The sequence below is a fragment of the Pogoniulus pusillus genome, chromosome 4, assembly GCF_015220805.1.
Source record: "Pogoniulus pusillus isolate bPogPus1 chromosome 4, bPogPus1.pri, whole genome shotgun sequence".
In the NCBI taxonomy this organism is placed as follows: domain Eukaryota; kingdom Metazoa; phylum Chordata; class Aves; order Piciformes; family Lybiidae; genus Pogoniulus; species Pogoniulus pusillus.
The window spans coordinates 2,481,585-2,498,343 of NC_087267.1; the positions used below are offsets into that span (position 1 = coordinate 2,481,585).

Genomic DNA, 16,759 nt, shown 5'->3' on the forward strand with positions numbered 1-16,759 from the left:
TGTTCTCTGCTGAAGACACCTCTGATTAGTGAGGAATTAGTAGCAAAGTTGCACTCAGTACTGCTGGATAGGGATCAAGAAGACTAACTGGAGCAGGCCTCCTTTTATTCTTACAAACCTTGGCTACTAAAATTAGCATTTTATAGCCCTGTCCTTTACTAGATCCTCAATTCAAATTACACGACTGGATGAAGAATTTAAGCTCAGATCCATGTCTAAACCCTTGCTTTTCAAGCATCTTGTTCTGTCTCTTTTAGATCTCCAGGATTCAATGCCTTTTAAGATTCACTGCATAAGGAAACTAACAGTATTCGTGCTCCATGATACATCTAGCAAGAAAATTTATTCACTAGGCAGACTTGGAAGGAAAAAACCTATTGTCAAATTTGACATTTTCTGGTTTGAATCTAAATACCAAGAACTCTGTTGTAAACAGGATCAACAAAAGGAGAAAGAAAAGGAAAGACAGCGTAGAAAAGGTTACAGTAAAAAGAGAGAGGCAGGAGTCATGCTTAAAAAATATATATACCTTAGTCCCTTTTTGGGTAGTGTATTTCTGTCAAGCTGCATGCTGTTAAAACAAAAAAAATCCCTAAGGACATACAGTAAATAGGGCTGTTCAGACTCACAAATTCTAAAGGTCTAGGGCTGTGTGCATAACAGAAGGTCATTTAATGCCTTTTAATATATCTTTGGTGCTAAATCCCTGACTCATTGGAGGGGAGAATAGGACACGGACTGCTGCGCATTCATTTTTCATCCAGACATGCTGTGAGCTGGGTCGATAGCAATTTGGAGGCTGTCCAAGTCAGAAAGAAGCCCTTCCTTACCATTTCTAACCTTCCTACAGCTTCACCCTGCAATCTGTGGGAGAATCATATGGTCCCAGCAGGAATCTTTATTTCTCACAGTTGCCTATGATACAGCAATAGATTTCCAAGAGAACTGAAGGTTGTGGCACCTGCTAGGAGGCAGCATGGCCTTGCCAGAAGCCAAATGACAGCTCTGTCTGTAGAAACATGTGCTAAATTTGCAAACCCTTGGCTTTCTGCTTCTGCAGGGTTTGCAAAATGGGGGTGGTGGGGGCTACGAAAAGTGGCACCAGAGCAATGCCACTTTTCATAGCCCCCACCATAAAAAGCCCCCACCACCAGAGCAATGCTGTGTCATCTTCACACACATGTTGTGGCAGATTAACTGATCATTCCAGGGCTGGAGTTTTCCCAATTTAAGTTCTGCCACTGGAAGGGCACTGATTAACCTTCCTTCAGATAAGTCCATTTCCTGCTAAGAACGTGGCAGATCTGTCCCTGACTAAAGTGGGTTGAATTGGAACTAGTTACCACCAACTAAGTGTTGCAATGTTTTCCCCTTAAGAATGTAATTTAGTCTCACTGTATGGATTAACTTGCAAAATGGCTTTAGAAAGTTTCTGTATTACATATCATAATCACACCTCTGAGAGCAGCAGTAACTTAGCACTCTTCCTACATAAGAAAACTCTCTCACCATTACTAAAGGCAATTTTCTGTTGTGCTGGGGGTGCTGGGTGCCTTAACCGTTATGTAACTTCAACCCATCTACGTAAAGGCACTGTTGGCATTGACAATCTATTCCCATTAGGGCTCAGACTAAGGGAAACAAACCATTCTTGTTGCCAGGAAGTTTTATAGGTGATCTAACTCATTTAATCAGGTCTTGTTTTGCATGAGGATAAAATGAATGAAAGTTGTAACTAAGCAGGATTTCAGCTACCATAGTCCAAGTGAGTGTAGTCCTCTATGAGAAAGAGGACTACATTTGCAGCATTTTGCTCCCAACATAGCTAACAGGACCAAGAATGATTGCCAGAAATTTGAATGCACAATCATAGAATCACTGAATCAACCAGGTGGGAAGAGACCTCCAAGTTCATCCAGTCCAACCTAGCATCCAGCCCTATCCAACCAACTAGACCATGGCACCAAGTGCCCATCCAGGCTTTGCTTCAACACCTCCAGGTACAGGGACTCCACCATCTCCCTGGGCAGCCCATTCCAATGCAAATCACTCTCTCTGGGAAGAACTTCCCCCTAACATCCAGCCTAGACCTGCCCTGGCACAGCTTGAGACTGTGTCCCCTTGTTCTATTGCTGCTTGCCTGGGAGAAGAGCCCAACCCCACCTGGCTACAGCCTCCCTTCAGGTAGTCGTAGACAGCAATGAGGTCACATATTTTTTATTCCTCACAGAGAAGAACAGGGTCTTGATGTTCATTTATGTACTTTTATGCACCTCTGAATTTCAAAACAAACAAACATGATCATAATAACCACACCTGTTTCTCCTGCAAATAGTTCAAACATCCTCATGAACAATATTTTGTCTGATATTACTTTAACTTAAAAGCACATCAGCTGAAAACAAAGAAGCCAATCAGTGCTTCCTTCCAGAAACCCACAAGCCAAAAATTGTCAGTCAGATAAACAGGCCAATAGTGACCATTAGATTTTTCCAGAAGTCTCTTTAATTCATATACCCAATGGAATGAGGTTGAACACTCCTCAACAAGAGTGTGGACTTACTGCAACTGCATAAAAGTGAATGTAGCAAACATTCAGTCTGTGTTTTCCAAATACTAAGTCTTGCAGAGATGCTCCAAGGCTTCAGATCACAGAATCATAGAATGGTAGGGGTTGTAAGTGACCTCCAGAGATCACTGAGTCCAATCCCCCTGCCAAAGTAGGCTCACCTAGGGCAGTCCACACATAAATGCATCCAGGCAGGTCTTACAAATCTCCAGAGAAGGAGACTCCACAACCTCTTTGGGCAGCCTGTTTCAGTGTTCTGTCACCCTCACAGAAAAGAAAGTTTTCCTCGTGGTGAGGTGGAACTTCTTGTGTTTCAGTTTTTGTGTGTCATTGATGAGAAACTGGCCCTTTCTTGGCACCTACCCTTCAGATAATTGCATGAAAGCAGTTCCCTGTAACTATTAATTTGGAATGATAATTGCCTATAGCTTTTTAGGATCTGAAAGTACTCCTTCACCAAAAGATTCCACAGAAAGTGGACTTTGATTAAATAGAACCTCAGTGCTCAAAAGATTTCTAAAGATGACAGAACAGAGCATCAGTTGATTCCTGAAAGAAGTAATGCACACATGGAGATCTGGCTCTGGCTCAAAATAAACAGCAATATAAAGTGAGGATGAGAATACTCATCATTCTGAATATTTTCCTCTCCCATGTCAATTGACAAAAGAACGTAGATGTCTGCTAGGTTGAGCCTAGCTGGGATAATTTGGTGAGAAGAATTAGATGCTAGGCTGTGAAAAGGAAACAATGGTGATGGCTGCTGTACTCCTAGACTTGCTGAGATGGATAAGAACAAGAACATAAACATAGATAGTGCAGTTGTTTGCTTTCTGTCTTTTGGGCTGCACTTCTCTCTAACCTAACCTGCTGTCTAATCCACCTGCTTCCTAACCTCCCAGACCAACCCTCCAAACTCACCTTGAATGTAAGGCAAAGTCTGGGGTAAGGTAGAGAGGTGGGAAGAAAGTGAAAGGGTGGTCGGGAGCCCCTCCTGGGCACTCAGGTTTCTGGGAGGGCTGTTGTGTTTCTGCATTACTTTTTAACTTGTCTATTTCTGTCTATAGCTGTAGATATCATAAATATCTGCTTGTATGTTGTGCTGAGCTGTAAGCATAAAGCTTCATTCAATTTCCAGCAGCTGAGCCTAGTCTGGGTGATTTTACTTAAGTTTGGAGGGGGTGAGTAACACCCAAACCATCACAAGATGTAGGCTTAAGTTATCAAGCCCACAGTATCTCCATTCCTTTTTATTTTGCACTGCTAAAACCATCTGCAAGCTCCATGGGGAAAATCACAGGAGGCCTTCCCATTCTCAGTTTTCCAGCTGCTCTTGGTGTTAAGAATAACTTGGGAAAGAGCCATAAGGCCATATCCTTGAGCTATACCTAACCGCTGCAGAGCTGTTAGGGAATAGAACAAACTACTCAAAGCTGGGAAACACCTCGGGAGGCCTAGGGCAGGCTGGAGCAAGCTGATCTTAGTTTTGCAAATGACTTGATAGAAACAGCTGAGCACACAAGAAAATCTGATACACAAATCAGTGTTTCACACCTTAAAACCACAACCATTAGTTATGATGATAATTTACAATAACTGAAAGTCATGAAGAAGTTAAGTGGCACTTGCTACTTGTATCTCAGTGCTTCAGTCTTATGAAATCTTTCCCCTCTACATTACATATCTCACTATATAGACTGTTCTTTTACTAGCATCACAGAATTGTCAGGGCTGGAAGGGACCTCAAGGATCATCTATTTCCAACCCCTCTGCCATGGGCAAGGGCATCTCACGCTAGATCAGGTTGAAAGCTCTAGAATGACTGAAGAAAAAGAATAAGCCTCTTTGCAGATAATTTCTTATGTCATGCCAGGCTACAATCTGTATTTCCAGAGGCAACTCCAATGTAACCTGAGTTTACAAGGGTAAAAAGGACATAATCCATTGCAAAACATCTGTCTCTAACACTGCAAGGCAATGCTTTTGCTGTGAATAAGCACTTTGCCACACATGGGTTTCACTATGTAAAAGAGTCTAGAAACAACACAGCTCTTGTAAGAGACCTTTCAGAAAAATCAAGCTGCACAAACCCTCTCGGGGCTATAATTCAAGAGGTGACACCCTTTTCTCTGGGTATATATATTTGTTTTGAGGTCAGAGAGCCACGAGAAATGGCTCTCTCTGGATTCAATCACACTATTCCCATATGGACTTCAAAATATTGGTAAGGGTTAACCCCTCCTGGGGGTGGTCTAAACCCGACCGCAGGTCCTCCTGACTCCTCCTGGGGATGGTCTTGAACCTGACCTCCAGTGCCATGGTTAGCCCACTCCCACTTCCTGTTTGGACCCCTACAGAAGCAGAGGAACTCCCTGTTTCTTTCCCTCTCTGCCCTGCTTTGTCTGCCAGCACTGCCCTGTTCCAGCCGCTCCTGCTTTGCCATGGGCCAGCCAACCACGCCGTGGTCCAACCAACTCCTGAACCTACCTCCATCCCTTGCCATCCATCCAGTTTTGTATATATTTTGTATCTCTTTCCCTTCCCTATACTTTTTGTAACTCCCCTTACTTTAAATACCCTTTATTTATTGTTAGAGTTTTCCTTTTAACTTCTAAATCAGAGCAAGACTATTCTTGAGCTGTTTTCTACTCCTTTTACCCTTTCTGCCTAAAACCTTTTGTACAGGGAGAAGGGGAGGCATCCTATAATATATTATTGTTCTCCAGGAAGCTTAAACCAAGACAAATATGAAACTTAAAAAGATTGAAAAAGGCAAAGTATCTGGAAACACCAAAATTAAGTTGCTGAGCAAATAGATCAAGTGTTAGTAGTGGGAGCTGCTTGGGAGCTTATGCCAAACCATTAACATTTTAACTACCGTGTTTAACATCCCCTGCATAAATATGATCTTTGGCATGAATTCCAACTCTTCCACGTCATGCTCTTGACCTCACCATCCATCCACATAGCACTAAAAATGACTGAAGGTTTTTACAAGCTAAATAGGAACAATTAACTTTCTAAGAAGCATCATCATTGTAGTTAGTTCATGGCACACAAGGCAAATTACTGCCTAAAAATTAAAAGCACAGGGCAAACTACAGATTACTCGTGTCAGAGGAGTGTTAACTGTCAATGCATATATTGTATCAGCAGCCACACATTTTATGGTGGTGTAATTATATTAGGGGTCATAATTATGTCAGTAAGAGGTGTGATTCTAGATGATATAGTAATACTCAGGAATGTAACACCAGGGAATAAAATATGCAGAGTTTCCATCTCTGTCTGGCAAAGAGTTGTTTAGGAGGGGCTTTCTTGTGCAATTTTATTTTGGGCTGGTTTTGGAATGTTCCTTCTTTCCTTCCTTTCCTTTCTTTCAAAACACTTAGTCACTGAAAGTGAAATCTTTCCATGGAGAGGCCTGGTATTGAAAAGGGGCTTTTATATATATGTGTGTATATATAAAGGTGAAAACAATGTTAATGTTGTATAATTCTTTTTTTCCTTAAAATGGGGGGCCTGGAACACAAACTCTATGAGGAGAGGCTGAGGGAGCTGGGGGTGTGCAGCCTGGAGGATGCTCAGGGGTAACCTCATTGCTGTCTACAACTACCTGAAGGGAGGCTGCAGCCAGGTGGGGTTGGTCTTTTCTCCCAGGCAACCAGCAATAGAACAAGGGGACACAATCTCAAGTTGTGCGAGGGGAGATCTAGGCTGGATGTTAGGGGGAAGTTGTTGCCAGAGGGAGTGATTGGCATTGGAATGGGCTGCCCAGGGAGGTGGTGGAGTTGTCATCCCTGGAGGTGTTCAAGAAAAGACTGGATGAGGCACTTAGTGCCATGGTCTGGTTGATTGGACAGGTCTGGATGCTAGGTTGGCCTGGATGATCTTGGAGGTCTCTTCCAATCTGATTCTATGATTCTATAACTGGGTTTTCAAACCATGAGATTAAACTTTGAACCATTTAAAACATTTCTGACTGACTCAGTATAACCTTTTTATTTTTTTTTTTTTAAATCAAATTCATAGAATCATAGAACCACAGAATCAGTTATGGTTGGAAGGGACAACAAAGAGTCTTGTTCTCACTGACTCTGAAGATTACTTGAAGTTCCTGGATGATCCAAACGTAGTGAGGCTACCACAGGCATATGAACAAGCCTTCTGTGCCTACCTTTTCTTCAGCCCTGAAGCAATATCGCTGCGGTACCCATGTAGATGATGTATCACAGTAACTTTCAAGCACTGGCATTGCAGAAGTGTTGGTGAAATGGTTGATATCATGGAATCAATCAGGGCTGGAAGGGACCCCTAGGAACATCTAGCTCAAATCCCTCTGCCATGGGCAGGGACACCTCACACTAGATCAGACTGTCTAGAGCCTCATCCAGCCTGGCCTTAAACACCTCCAGGTATGAGGCTTCCACCACCTCCCTGGGCAACTCGTTCCAGGGTATCACCACCCTCATGCTGAAGAACTTCTTTCTAACATCCACTCTGAATCTACCCATTTCTAGCTTTGTTCCATTACCTCCAGTCCTATCACTACCTGACAGCCTAAAAAGTCCCTCCCCAGCTTTCTTGTAGCCCACTTAAGATACTGAAAGGCCACAAGAAGTTCACCTGGGAGCCTTTTCCTCTCCAGACTGAACAGCCACAACTCCCTCAGTCTCTAAGCTATTTAATATTGACTTTTCAGTACCCATGTGAGACAGGAATTTCATTGTCAAAACTTGCACCTTGTCAGAGGGAGTGAAAATTCCTTGCTGCTTTGCAAAGATTTATTTTTTCTCCCCTGCAAAAAAATTAACTTGGTACAGCTGTGCCAGGATGGTTGCACTTTGGAATAGAACATGAATCGTAAAACATCTGCCTATCAAAAAAGTCTTGAACAGAACAAAACAGAGAGAAAGCTTTTCCTGGTGTTCATTGTGTGTTCTAGATAAGAGAGTGCATACACTGAGGTGCCCATCATCTAAAATGCTTTGCTGGCAGTGAAACCGCATTTTAATACGGATCTGTGTAGTGATTGCCATGTAAGAAGCAATTTCTTGGGACTGAGCATTTTAAGGCAGGACCAGCCAGCTTAAGGATGGAGCCCACCAGGTCTGCCTGTGCTTTGAGCTGATGGAGAGAAAATCAGTGGGGTCCCACTGCTAGAGAAGATTTGTGCACAAGAGGGCTGTGATGCAGCGTTGGGACTGCCAATTGGTGGGACAAGAGGTCCATCCAGTACACGGGAATTAGCACGTTGACTCTTCAGGTTTATGTTCAATTAGACAATTTTCCCCTTTACTCCAGTAAGAGCAAAGGAAACAAAAAATATCTCAAGATAGAAAAAGTGCTTGTACAATCTTAAAAGGCAGTTGAGTCCACTTCCAATGCCTTTCAGCTTGCTTGCCTGCCTTCCTTCCTTCAGTTTTCTTTTACTTAATGGCTAAGGTGCTAATTAAACAGTGTCCCTTTAGAAAAACAGGTGGAGTGTTTACTTTTTTGGCTCCTGTCCTTTTGCCTCTCACTGGTTTCGTGGTCACTGTATCTATAGGCAAGCTCACCTTTCCGAAAGAGTAGATCTGACGCTTCCAGTCCTCATGAGCAGGCTCTGCACCTCCTGAGTGCTTGTTGTCAGTCCAGAGAGAGAGCCATGATGGCTAAGAGGAAGGTCAATAGACTCGGAACTGGTGTGAAGGCTAGTCATGGACTGGTAACTTGGTGTGTCCTTACTGCCCGCTGAAGAGCTGCTCAGGTTTGCAGCCCACACAAGACCACCTGATGTGAAAGAGTGCACTGAGGCAGGACTGGAAGCCAAGGAGTGACTTAAGCTTACAACATCTGCATTTAAGTCCGAAGGTTTATTGAAGAGGGGGCTGCTGCTACCACTTTGCCCACCTGCACTGCCCATGCTGCCTGTGCCCGAGGATGGCGATTCCAGGCTGCCTTGCCGTGCCAATGTGGTACTAGGGCTGGGCATTGCCGATGTGGGTTTCACACCTTCAGTACTGGGTGCAGAGGCAGCTTTACCACTTGCCTTGGCACCAAACAACCTAAATGTAAAACAAATAGCTTTAGAGAAACTGGTAGCCACATTAAACATTCATGGCTTAACATCCTAAGAGCCAAAGCAGACATTTGTAATTACTGACACTGAAATCACGCCTACCTAGCTGATCAACCGCGTTGCAAACTTAAATGCACGTAACCACATCACAATAATCAGGGCTTGTTTCACTAGCAACAGAGCTCATGCACTCCTGTTCAGATGTGCTCTTCACACATACAGAGAGAAGTGAAATAATCACATCTTTGTCTTATTAGTGCATAAACAGGTCACACTTTCATCCAGATTCAGTAATTAAGCATTCCCACGACTTAAGTCATTAGCTTTTAAACCCCTTGCTTCTCAAATCTGCTGAAATGATTGCAGCAAACACTTGTGAAATCCTTCATATTTTAATCAACATCTAAGTATTTGTGTAAAATTTCCCTCTCGCTGTTCTTTTGCACAGATGGTCATGGGGCTGTGGGTCAGGCAGTGACCATTCAGACAGAATACACTGCACCAGAGCTAAATGGGCTCAGTTTGTCTCCAGTGAGAGAGGTGTGTTTCACATCCTTGCTTCTAGCAATTCTAGAGAAGAAAATTCTACAGCGATAGTGAAGCAAAGAAACGCCAAATCATCTAAAGCTGCTGAAATAAAACACCATGTGATGGTTTGATGTCTGACTGGAAATATTGCAAGCTGCAGTTAAGATGCAGCTCATAAATTAATAAGAAGGAAATGCAAAACTTAATGTGATGTGAAGTAAGCGTGGTTTACAACCTAAGAATCGAGTTTACATATTACCAAGCCCACTCAAATCAGCTGCAGCACCCTAGCAGCCAGGAGGTGCTGTTTCGCTGTCTATGCACAAGAGGGCACTATTGGCTTTTTCTTCAACAGTGTAAATGCTCATCCCAATTTGTACTTCATCCAGATCGATACTCCCAAAAACACTGAATAAAGCATTTCCAATTGAAATTCAGCTTTACTAATGTTTGCAATGAAAGATGCAACAAAGCTGCTAAGATAATGAAACATTTGTAGCTGGAGCTGCCAACAAGGTGAAAGCAAATTATTATGATCTATAGAGCTCTTCAGTTCTCTGACCAGGTTATGGAATGGCTTGTTCCAGCAGCAGACTGCAACTGAACGAGCACCTGAAGTTTATCAGAGCATCGAAAGGGAACCTCTTATGTTCCTGAACTTAGAATCATGGAATACATTGAGTTGGAAGGGACCCATAAGGATCGAGTCCAAACTCTTACAGGAATGTACCCAAGAAACAGCCACTGCAGATCTGGAAAGGTCTTTAGATCTTAACAGAAATAACTGCATTGCATTAAAAAAATATTAGCCTTTTCTATATTTCTGCTTGATCCTCTGTTTGTGGCAGAATATGCCCTGGAAAGGCTTTATGCTCAGTACTACGACATATCGAAAAGCTCTGCTTTATATCCTGTAACTTGATGAAATCACAGAAGAGCACTAACCTTCGGAAGGTGGGGGAGGCGATATCTGGGTATTTGGATCCTGGCTGCCTAAGTCCCGGCGTGCCAGAGGCGCTGGCTGAGGTGGGGCTGGATTTGGGAGAACTGGAGAGTGAGACGCTCTCAGAATCAGACACAGCCACTTTCTCTTTTTCCTTGTCAGTCTGGTTGATGGTGACAGGGCTGGACCGCCCAGATCCAATCTTGCTTGGCTCTCGCAGTTTGGTAGCAGCAGCACCTGCAGACTTGCTGCTGACATTGGAGTCGATACTGCTGGTGCTGGAGCGGTGGCCGCCCCTGCCAGGGATCCCACTGCCGCTGGATTTTGATGGGCGAGGCAGACTCCGATACTGCAGAGTGGTCTTGGAGCTCATGTGCAGGACACCATCGTCCTGGTTCTGGGAACCATCTAAGCTTGTCTTCCGCCCTGCGTTGGACTTCCCGCCGATGGCGGAAGATTTTGGCATTTTCCCTAGCGTCGCTGACCCACTCGTGATAGTTGCTCCACTTGTGGTGATTATGGTAGAAGATCCCATGCCAGACTTCTTGAATCCGAAGGACCCAGTAGCAGTTGATCTCCCAATGCCAGAGGGGGGCTTTTTTCCCTCATCGCCGCTGCTCTTCCCTGCGTCTGATGGCGAGCGCTGAATGGAGGCTCCTTTCAGGGGAGGCTTCACTTTTTCTGAAGCTTTTGCATCGTCTGTTTTTCCTGAACAAAAGTACATGCAAAAGGGTCACAACTGAAAAGATACACACAGAAAATCACCCGGAGAAAACAGCCCAGTCTGGCCTTCTGTAAAGGGTAAACCTTGCTGGGGGAGTGGTCTTGACCCTGACCCCCAGGTCCTCCTGAACTCTCCCCGGGGCTGGGTCCGAACACCACCAGGTGTGGTGGTTAGATCACTCCCACTTCCTGTCTCGCCCCCTGTATAGAAGCAGAAGAACTTCATGCTTTGCTCTCTTGCTCTGCCTCCCTGCCTGCCAGCATCACCTTCCTCCTCCTGCTACTCTTTGTTTTACCACGTGGCCATAACCTATGAGGCAGACAAAACACTGCCATCAATTTGGTTGTATTTTCATATTTTATACCTTGTTTTCCCTTCCCTATACCTTTTGTAACATCCCTATCTCAAATACCTCTTATTTATTGTTAAAATTTTCTTCTTTTAACTTCCAAATCAAAGTGAGATTATTTATTTGGCTGTGCCTACCTTTCCTCTCTCTAGATCTAATTCCTTTTCTTTGGGAAAGAAGGGGGAAGAACAAAAAGGCATCCTATAAATTATTACTGGTTCTATCAACTATAATTGAGCTTTGGGAAATTTAAACTAGAACCTAGACAGCTTCTGCTGGGGAGCTCCGAGCTGCATTTCTCTCTCTAGTCCCTCTGCCGCTTCTCTGATTAATCCACTTTGCTTCCTAACCCCCTGGCTGAAGCTCCATTCTTCCTTGGGACTGGGGTAAGGTTGAGAGGGGTAGGGAGAAGGTGAAAGGGTGGTTGGGAGCCCCTCCTGGGGACTCAGGTTTCTGGGAGGGCTGTTGTGTTTGTGTATTACCTTTTACCTTGTCTATTTCTGTCTATAGCTGTATATACTGCAAATATCTGCTTGTATATTGTGCTAAGCTGTAAATAATAAGCTTCATTCCATTTCAGAGCTGTCTGAGTCTACTCTGGGTGATTTGCAAAGTGTGAGGGGGCAGGTAACACCCAAACCATCACACTCCTGCAGTCAGCAGGGACATTCTCCACTAGATCAAGTTGCACAGAGCCTTCAGAAATGTTTTTAAAGTATATTCTCTTGAGTCTTAGAAGAAAATGCTTCCTATTTTACAGACTTAACAAGGAACAAATATTCACCAACAAGGAACAAATATTCACCACAGCAAATGTTGTCATTCACTCTTGAAGATATTATGGTACTTTTGGAGGCTGGTGGCCTAATTCACTTAAGGAATGAAACTATAATGAAAAGCAACACCTACAAGTCAGAGCTAAATTAAGTCATGGCTTTTTCCAGCACACATTTCGTTCTACACAAACATATGTATGCCCATGCCAAGATATGGGTCAGACTCCCACATGATGAACACACAGTTGGCAGATGCTTAAAAAGTTAAGGCCTCAGTTCTGTGTGGCACAGTGGCTGCCTACTCGTCTTTAGCAAAACAGATCTGGCAAATTTAGCTTGGAATGTGATGAACTCTTTAGTATCTCCTTCAATTGCAGGGATGTCATTTCTGCATCCCTATGACCACTGACCATTACAACGCACCTCAAGGATCTTTACACCAGAGCCTGACCAATGTTTAGCACTTCCAAACTGAAAAGAAACAAAGGAGGCTCATAAAGGATTTGAATTTATGGAGGAGAGCTTTGTTTTGAATTTATGGAGGAGAGCTTTGTTTTGAATTTATGGAAGAGAGCTTTGTTAATTGCCTTTACAACTGGGATTAAAGCATGTTCATGCAGTGTTTTGTCAGGACATAACAAAGGTCTAAAAATGCCCTATAAAGAATCCACATTTCCCTAGTCATATGGTAGATGAAATGGTCTTAATAATAGTGTCCTACACAAACTTCATGTTCTTTGCTTCAAAATTAGATTGCAGAAATGGTTACTACTTCTGAGTGCAGAAATGGTTACTACTTCTGAGTGCAGAAATGGTTACTACTTCTGAGTAGCCTTTCAAAATTAACTGAGAAGTCATCTAGCACTGAAGAAAGTGTGCAAAATGTTATTTTTTAACCCATCTTTGACCTGTTAACAGTGGTCTATAGAACACCCACTGTATCTGGAATATGACAATTTAGCTTTAGTTCAGAAACTAATCTGGAGTCCCCCCCACTTGAATGCTAAATCTTTTTTTACTCAGTTCCTAATCTTTGGCTGTTTCTATGCATATGTTCAATTACCAAAGCTGTAAGGCTTCTAGTGAACAAAGAGAAAGCACAGATGAATAAAAAAATACTTCTAAGAACTCCTTAAGAGAAGTTGACATATCCAAATGATAGTAAACCCAAATGTAATCATAGTTCTTCTTGTGGCAACATTCATGTGTGATGAATAAGTTATGAGTAGCAAATTCACAGCTACAGAGATGAGCAAGTTAGGGTTTTGTTGCAACACTGGCTTGCAGTCATTCATGAGAAGAGCTACTAATATGCTTACAGTTCCTCATCTGTTAATTATTTTTAGCCCACTAAAGATTCTTTTATTACTTATAGATTAATTCTAAGCATGAAACCTCAGTTTTCAGTGCTGTAATCTGAACTACAGAAGTGTCCTACCTGGGGTCTTGAGTGCACTTGTTCCTGCTTTGTGCCGGGACTGAGTTGTTCCTACTTGTGCAGTCATGCCTCTCCTCCAGGATCCGCTCTGTGAAACAGAGAGAGATGCTTTCTGCCCTCCCTTCTCTGAATCTTCAGACAGCCCCGAGGGAAGACCTTTCCACTTTCCACTGCTGTCAATGCTGCTGTCAAAGTCTTCCTCTGGTTTCTTCAGTTCTTCAGTGCTGCCCCAAGTTTCACTGTCCGTAACTAAGCCCTTCTCTGAGTCTGTCTTCAGCTACAAGAGAGTTGCATGGAAAATGGTCAGTCTCAGTGTTTTCAGTATTTGCTGACTTCTTAAATCACTGGAAGAGAGGATAATAATCACAATCTCCTGAAACATTAGCATCCTGATCCTAAAAGGCTAAAACTATTCCTGTATGGGGAAGACATTTTTCTTTCTTCTTTTATTTTCAGAAGATTTCAACTCTTTCCTTCATAGACAGATCATAACCAAAGGAAACATCATTTACTTTAACCCCCAGGTACCCTCGACTCCCCCTGAATTTCAAACACTAATCACTCCATGGAGAGGTGTCGTGGAAGGCCAAAATAGGCCTAAACATGTCCTGACTTGCCCAGATGTGTTTCCCTGCTCTCCCTCTCTCCCATTGTTGGGGGAAGCAAGGATGGGAAAAGAAGATAAAAGGCCTGGTGCCTCCATGTCCCTTCCAATTTGTAAACAGGGCACCTCACATGTTCATACACTTGTTTGTGTTCTGCCCTAAAAAGGAAAAACTAAGCCCTGACTTTACCTAATATGCTTAAGTTTGGCAAACTGCTATTCTGATTGGCTAATCTGTGGCCAATGAACCTTTAGTCTCAGGCTATGCTGATTAAAAGAGATGAGCAGGTAAACACAACATGCTCTGCCTTAATGTGCTCTGCCCTGATGTGCTTCTGCCTAATTGCCATTGCATCCTGCCATGCTGACACATCCAGCATAAATGGGACTGCAAACTGGATCATATTCAGATGAGGTTATTCTGTAGTGGTAAAATCCTTCTCCCCAGAGAGCCCTCTGTGGTTGTTTCCAAAGCACTGCTATCCTAAGCAGGGTTAGTATTGATTAGGCGACCAACACAATAATTAGTTGGTGTTTGTGTATTTGTCATTTGAGGCACACAAAATGCAAAAGCTCTCTGGACTCCTGTAATTTCATATATGCTGTGGAGATGCTAGCACAGATTTTGGGTAAGGATTTATGCAAAGAGAGCCCAAGCAGACATCTACATAAGTCTTTGGACCTTCAGAAGAGAGTTTTCATTAGTGGTGTTGCTGCAATATGTGTAACGTTCCCAGAACCTTAAATGGTTTTAAATACACAACTACCTGTTTTTAAAGCAATGTGCATGATTTCCAAAAATGACCAGTATGCTACTTTCTAAAGGCCTCTTTTCACCATGGTGGGCTCTGAAAAGTGAAGTTAATCCTCTTTTAGTAACAAAACAACAACAAAATATGCAGTTTCTGTTTAAGGCTATAGCCAGCTTGTGCTGCTCTGATTGCTTTAAGAGACTGCTAAAGGGATCTCTGTGTTGCATGAGTATTTCTTACACCTGAAGAACAGCTTCTGACTGAGGGTACAGATGAGCATTCAGCACAATGTATTCTAATTAATTTACCTGATAAATGTCTGTTCCAAGCCTTTACAATGTAAGGCAGCTCTTGCAGTAAAGCAGTATTTGAACCTCAGTCTGTCACTAAGCAACCTGCCAATAGTATCTGGTTGATCAGCTAGAAGATGAGATCTCTCTCACATGAAAAACCCACAAAGCCTGAGATTTCACAGTCTTGATGATGATAGTGATGGTACAGTGGAATAAGTAAGCCAGGACTAGCTGGCCCTTGATGTTTGTGGAAGACCCTGAAGAGGTGAGAAACGGCAAAGGCTGAAGGATGCTGGCATCTGTGCGAGTTCAGCACTGCTCTGAAGTCTGCCCTGCTGCAGATTAAGTTAAGATTAATTTCCAGAGTAACTTTATCTACTTATTGTCTAGAGGAAATGACAAATATCTGGTCTTCTCCTGCTGGCAAAGTCTGACACAAGGCACAACTACAAAACAGATCTCTGAACTGCAAGCAATGGCTGCTTGCAGGAGTCTCAGTGGAACTGGGAGTGTCAGTTTTATGTCCTGACTATTTGACATCAAATCACTGGAGGCAACAACTCTTCCGAGAGTTCTGGCTGAGTGTTCAGTCTTGAATTTCGTTGCTTGTAAGGAGGAGATGGCAAAGCAGAGAAGAGTTTTCTATTGGCACTAACTCTTCTGGTTTTCTTTCTGTATCTTGGGAAATTGAGTCCTGCAAGCACTCATATGATTTTGTTCATCACTTGCAATTTTGAGGGTAGGTGGGAAGAAATACTGCAATACCCACACAAGAGGCTAATACACACACACACATATGTACATTGTTCAGAACTCTATTCTGACAATATGCAATCAGCTTATGGGCCTATGAGATACCTGGATCTAAATGGGGAGAAGCTCTGCCACCTGTCGGCTTCTTCCTTCAGCCTCTGATCATCCTCATGGCCCTTCTCTGGACACACTCCAGCATGTCCAGATCCTTCTTGTAGCAGGAGCTCCAGAACTGGGCACAGTGCTCCAGGTGGGGTCACATCAGAGCGGACCAGAGGGGCAGAATCACCTCCCTTGCCCTGCTGGCCACACTTGTCTTGATGCAGCCCACGATCTGCTTGGCTGTCTTGGCTGCAAGAGCACACTGGCAGCTCATGTTGAGCTTCTTGTCCACCAGTACCCCCAGACTTCCACATGAGTATGACAGGGGAGTTCATAAAAGAAGAGTATTTCATTTGCTTCAGAGGCATTGATGCCAACCTTTTTTCTTTGTTATCCTGCGTACTTGTGGGATGTTGCAAGAAATGTCAACGTAAACCTACTCACCTGGGCATGAGTGTTCTTCCTTGAAGAGGCAGTTATGTTGGAGTAAGAGCTTACAGATGAGGTGGTATTCAAATCATCGGTGCTGAGGTTGTCAAGAGTGTCACTGAGGCCACTACTCACTGAGCTGCTGTCGTCCCAGCTGCAGAGAAAGAAGCACACGTACATTATGCACAGCATTTCCACAGGCAGAAGGCAGCTCAAAACCACTAGATGTGATTGCTGCTGCTGCTTCTTCAAGAGGCTTCTCAGAAAAGTTTCAGTAATATTTCCTGGTGTATGTCATGGAAAGCTTGAATGGGCCAGAGTAGGCCTGAATATGGCCTGTCTTGCCCAGACATGTTTTCTGCTCCCCCCCTTCTGTTGTTGGGAGAAACAACTGCAAAAAAAGGAAGACAAAAGGCCCCTGGTGCCACCTTGTCTGCC

At 43.4% G+C, this 16,759-nt stretch overlaps 1 protein-coding gene across 10 annotated transcripts in view; it reads right to left on the reverse strand.

Annotated features, from left to right (window-relative positions):
• NAV3 (neuron navigator 3) overlaps positions 1 to 16,759 on the reverse strand; it is a 505,349-nt gene that overhangs the window by 56,887 nt on the left and 431,703 nt on the right. For 7 of the 10 annotated variants that reach the window (XM_064141974.1, XM_064141975.1, XM_064141978.1 and 4 more), the window contains 5 exons: positions 16,337 to 16,475; positions 13,389 to 13,665; positions 10,104 to 10,809; positions 8,128 to 8,616; positions 530 to 571 (listed from right to left, as the gene is read on the reverse strand). In XM_064141974.1, the coding sequence (XP_063998044.1) occupies positions 530 to 571; positions 8,128 to 8,616; positions 10,104 to 10,809; positions 13,389 to 13,665; positions 16,337 to 16,475 (1,653 nt within the window). The remainder of the gene's footprint in view (positions 1 to 529; positions 572 to 8,127; positions 8,617 to 10,103; positions 10,810 to 13,388; positions 13,666 to 16,336; positions 16,476 to 16,759) is intronic. The other 3 variants (XM_064141980.1, XM_064141977.1, XM_064141981.1) reach the window with 3 other exon arrangements.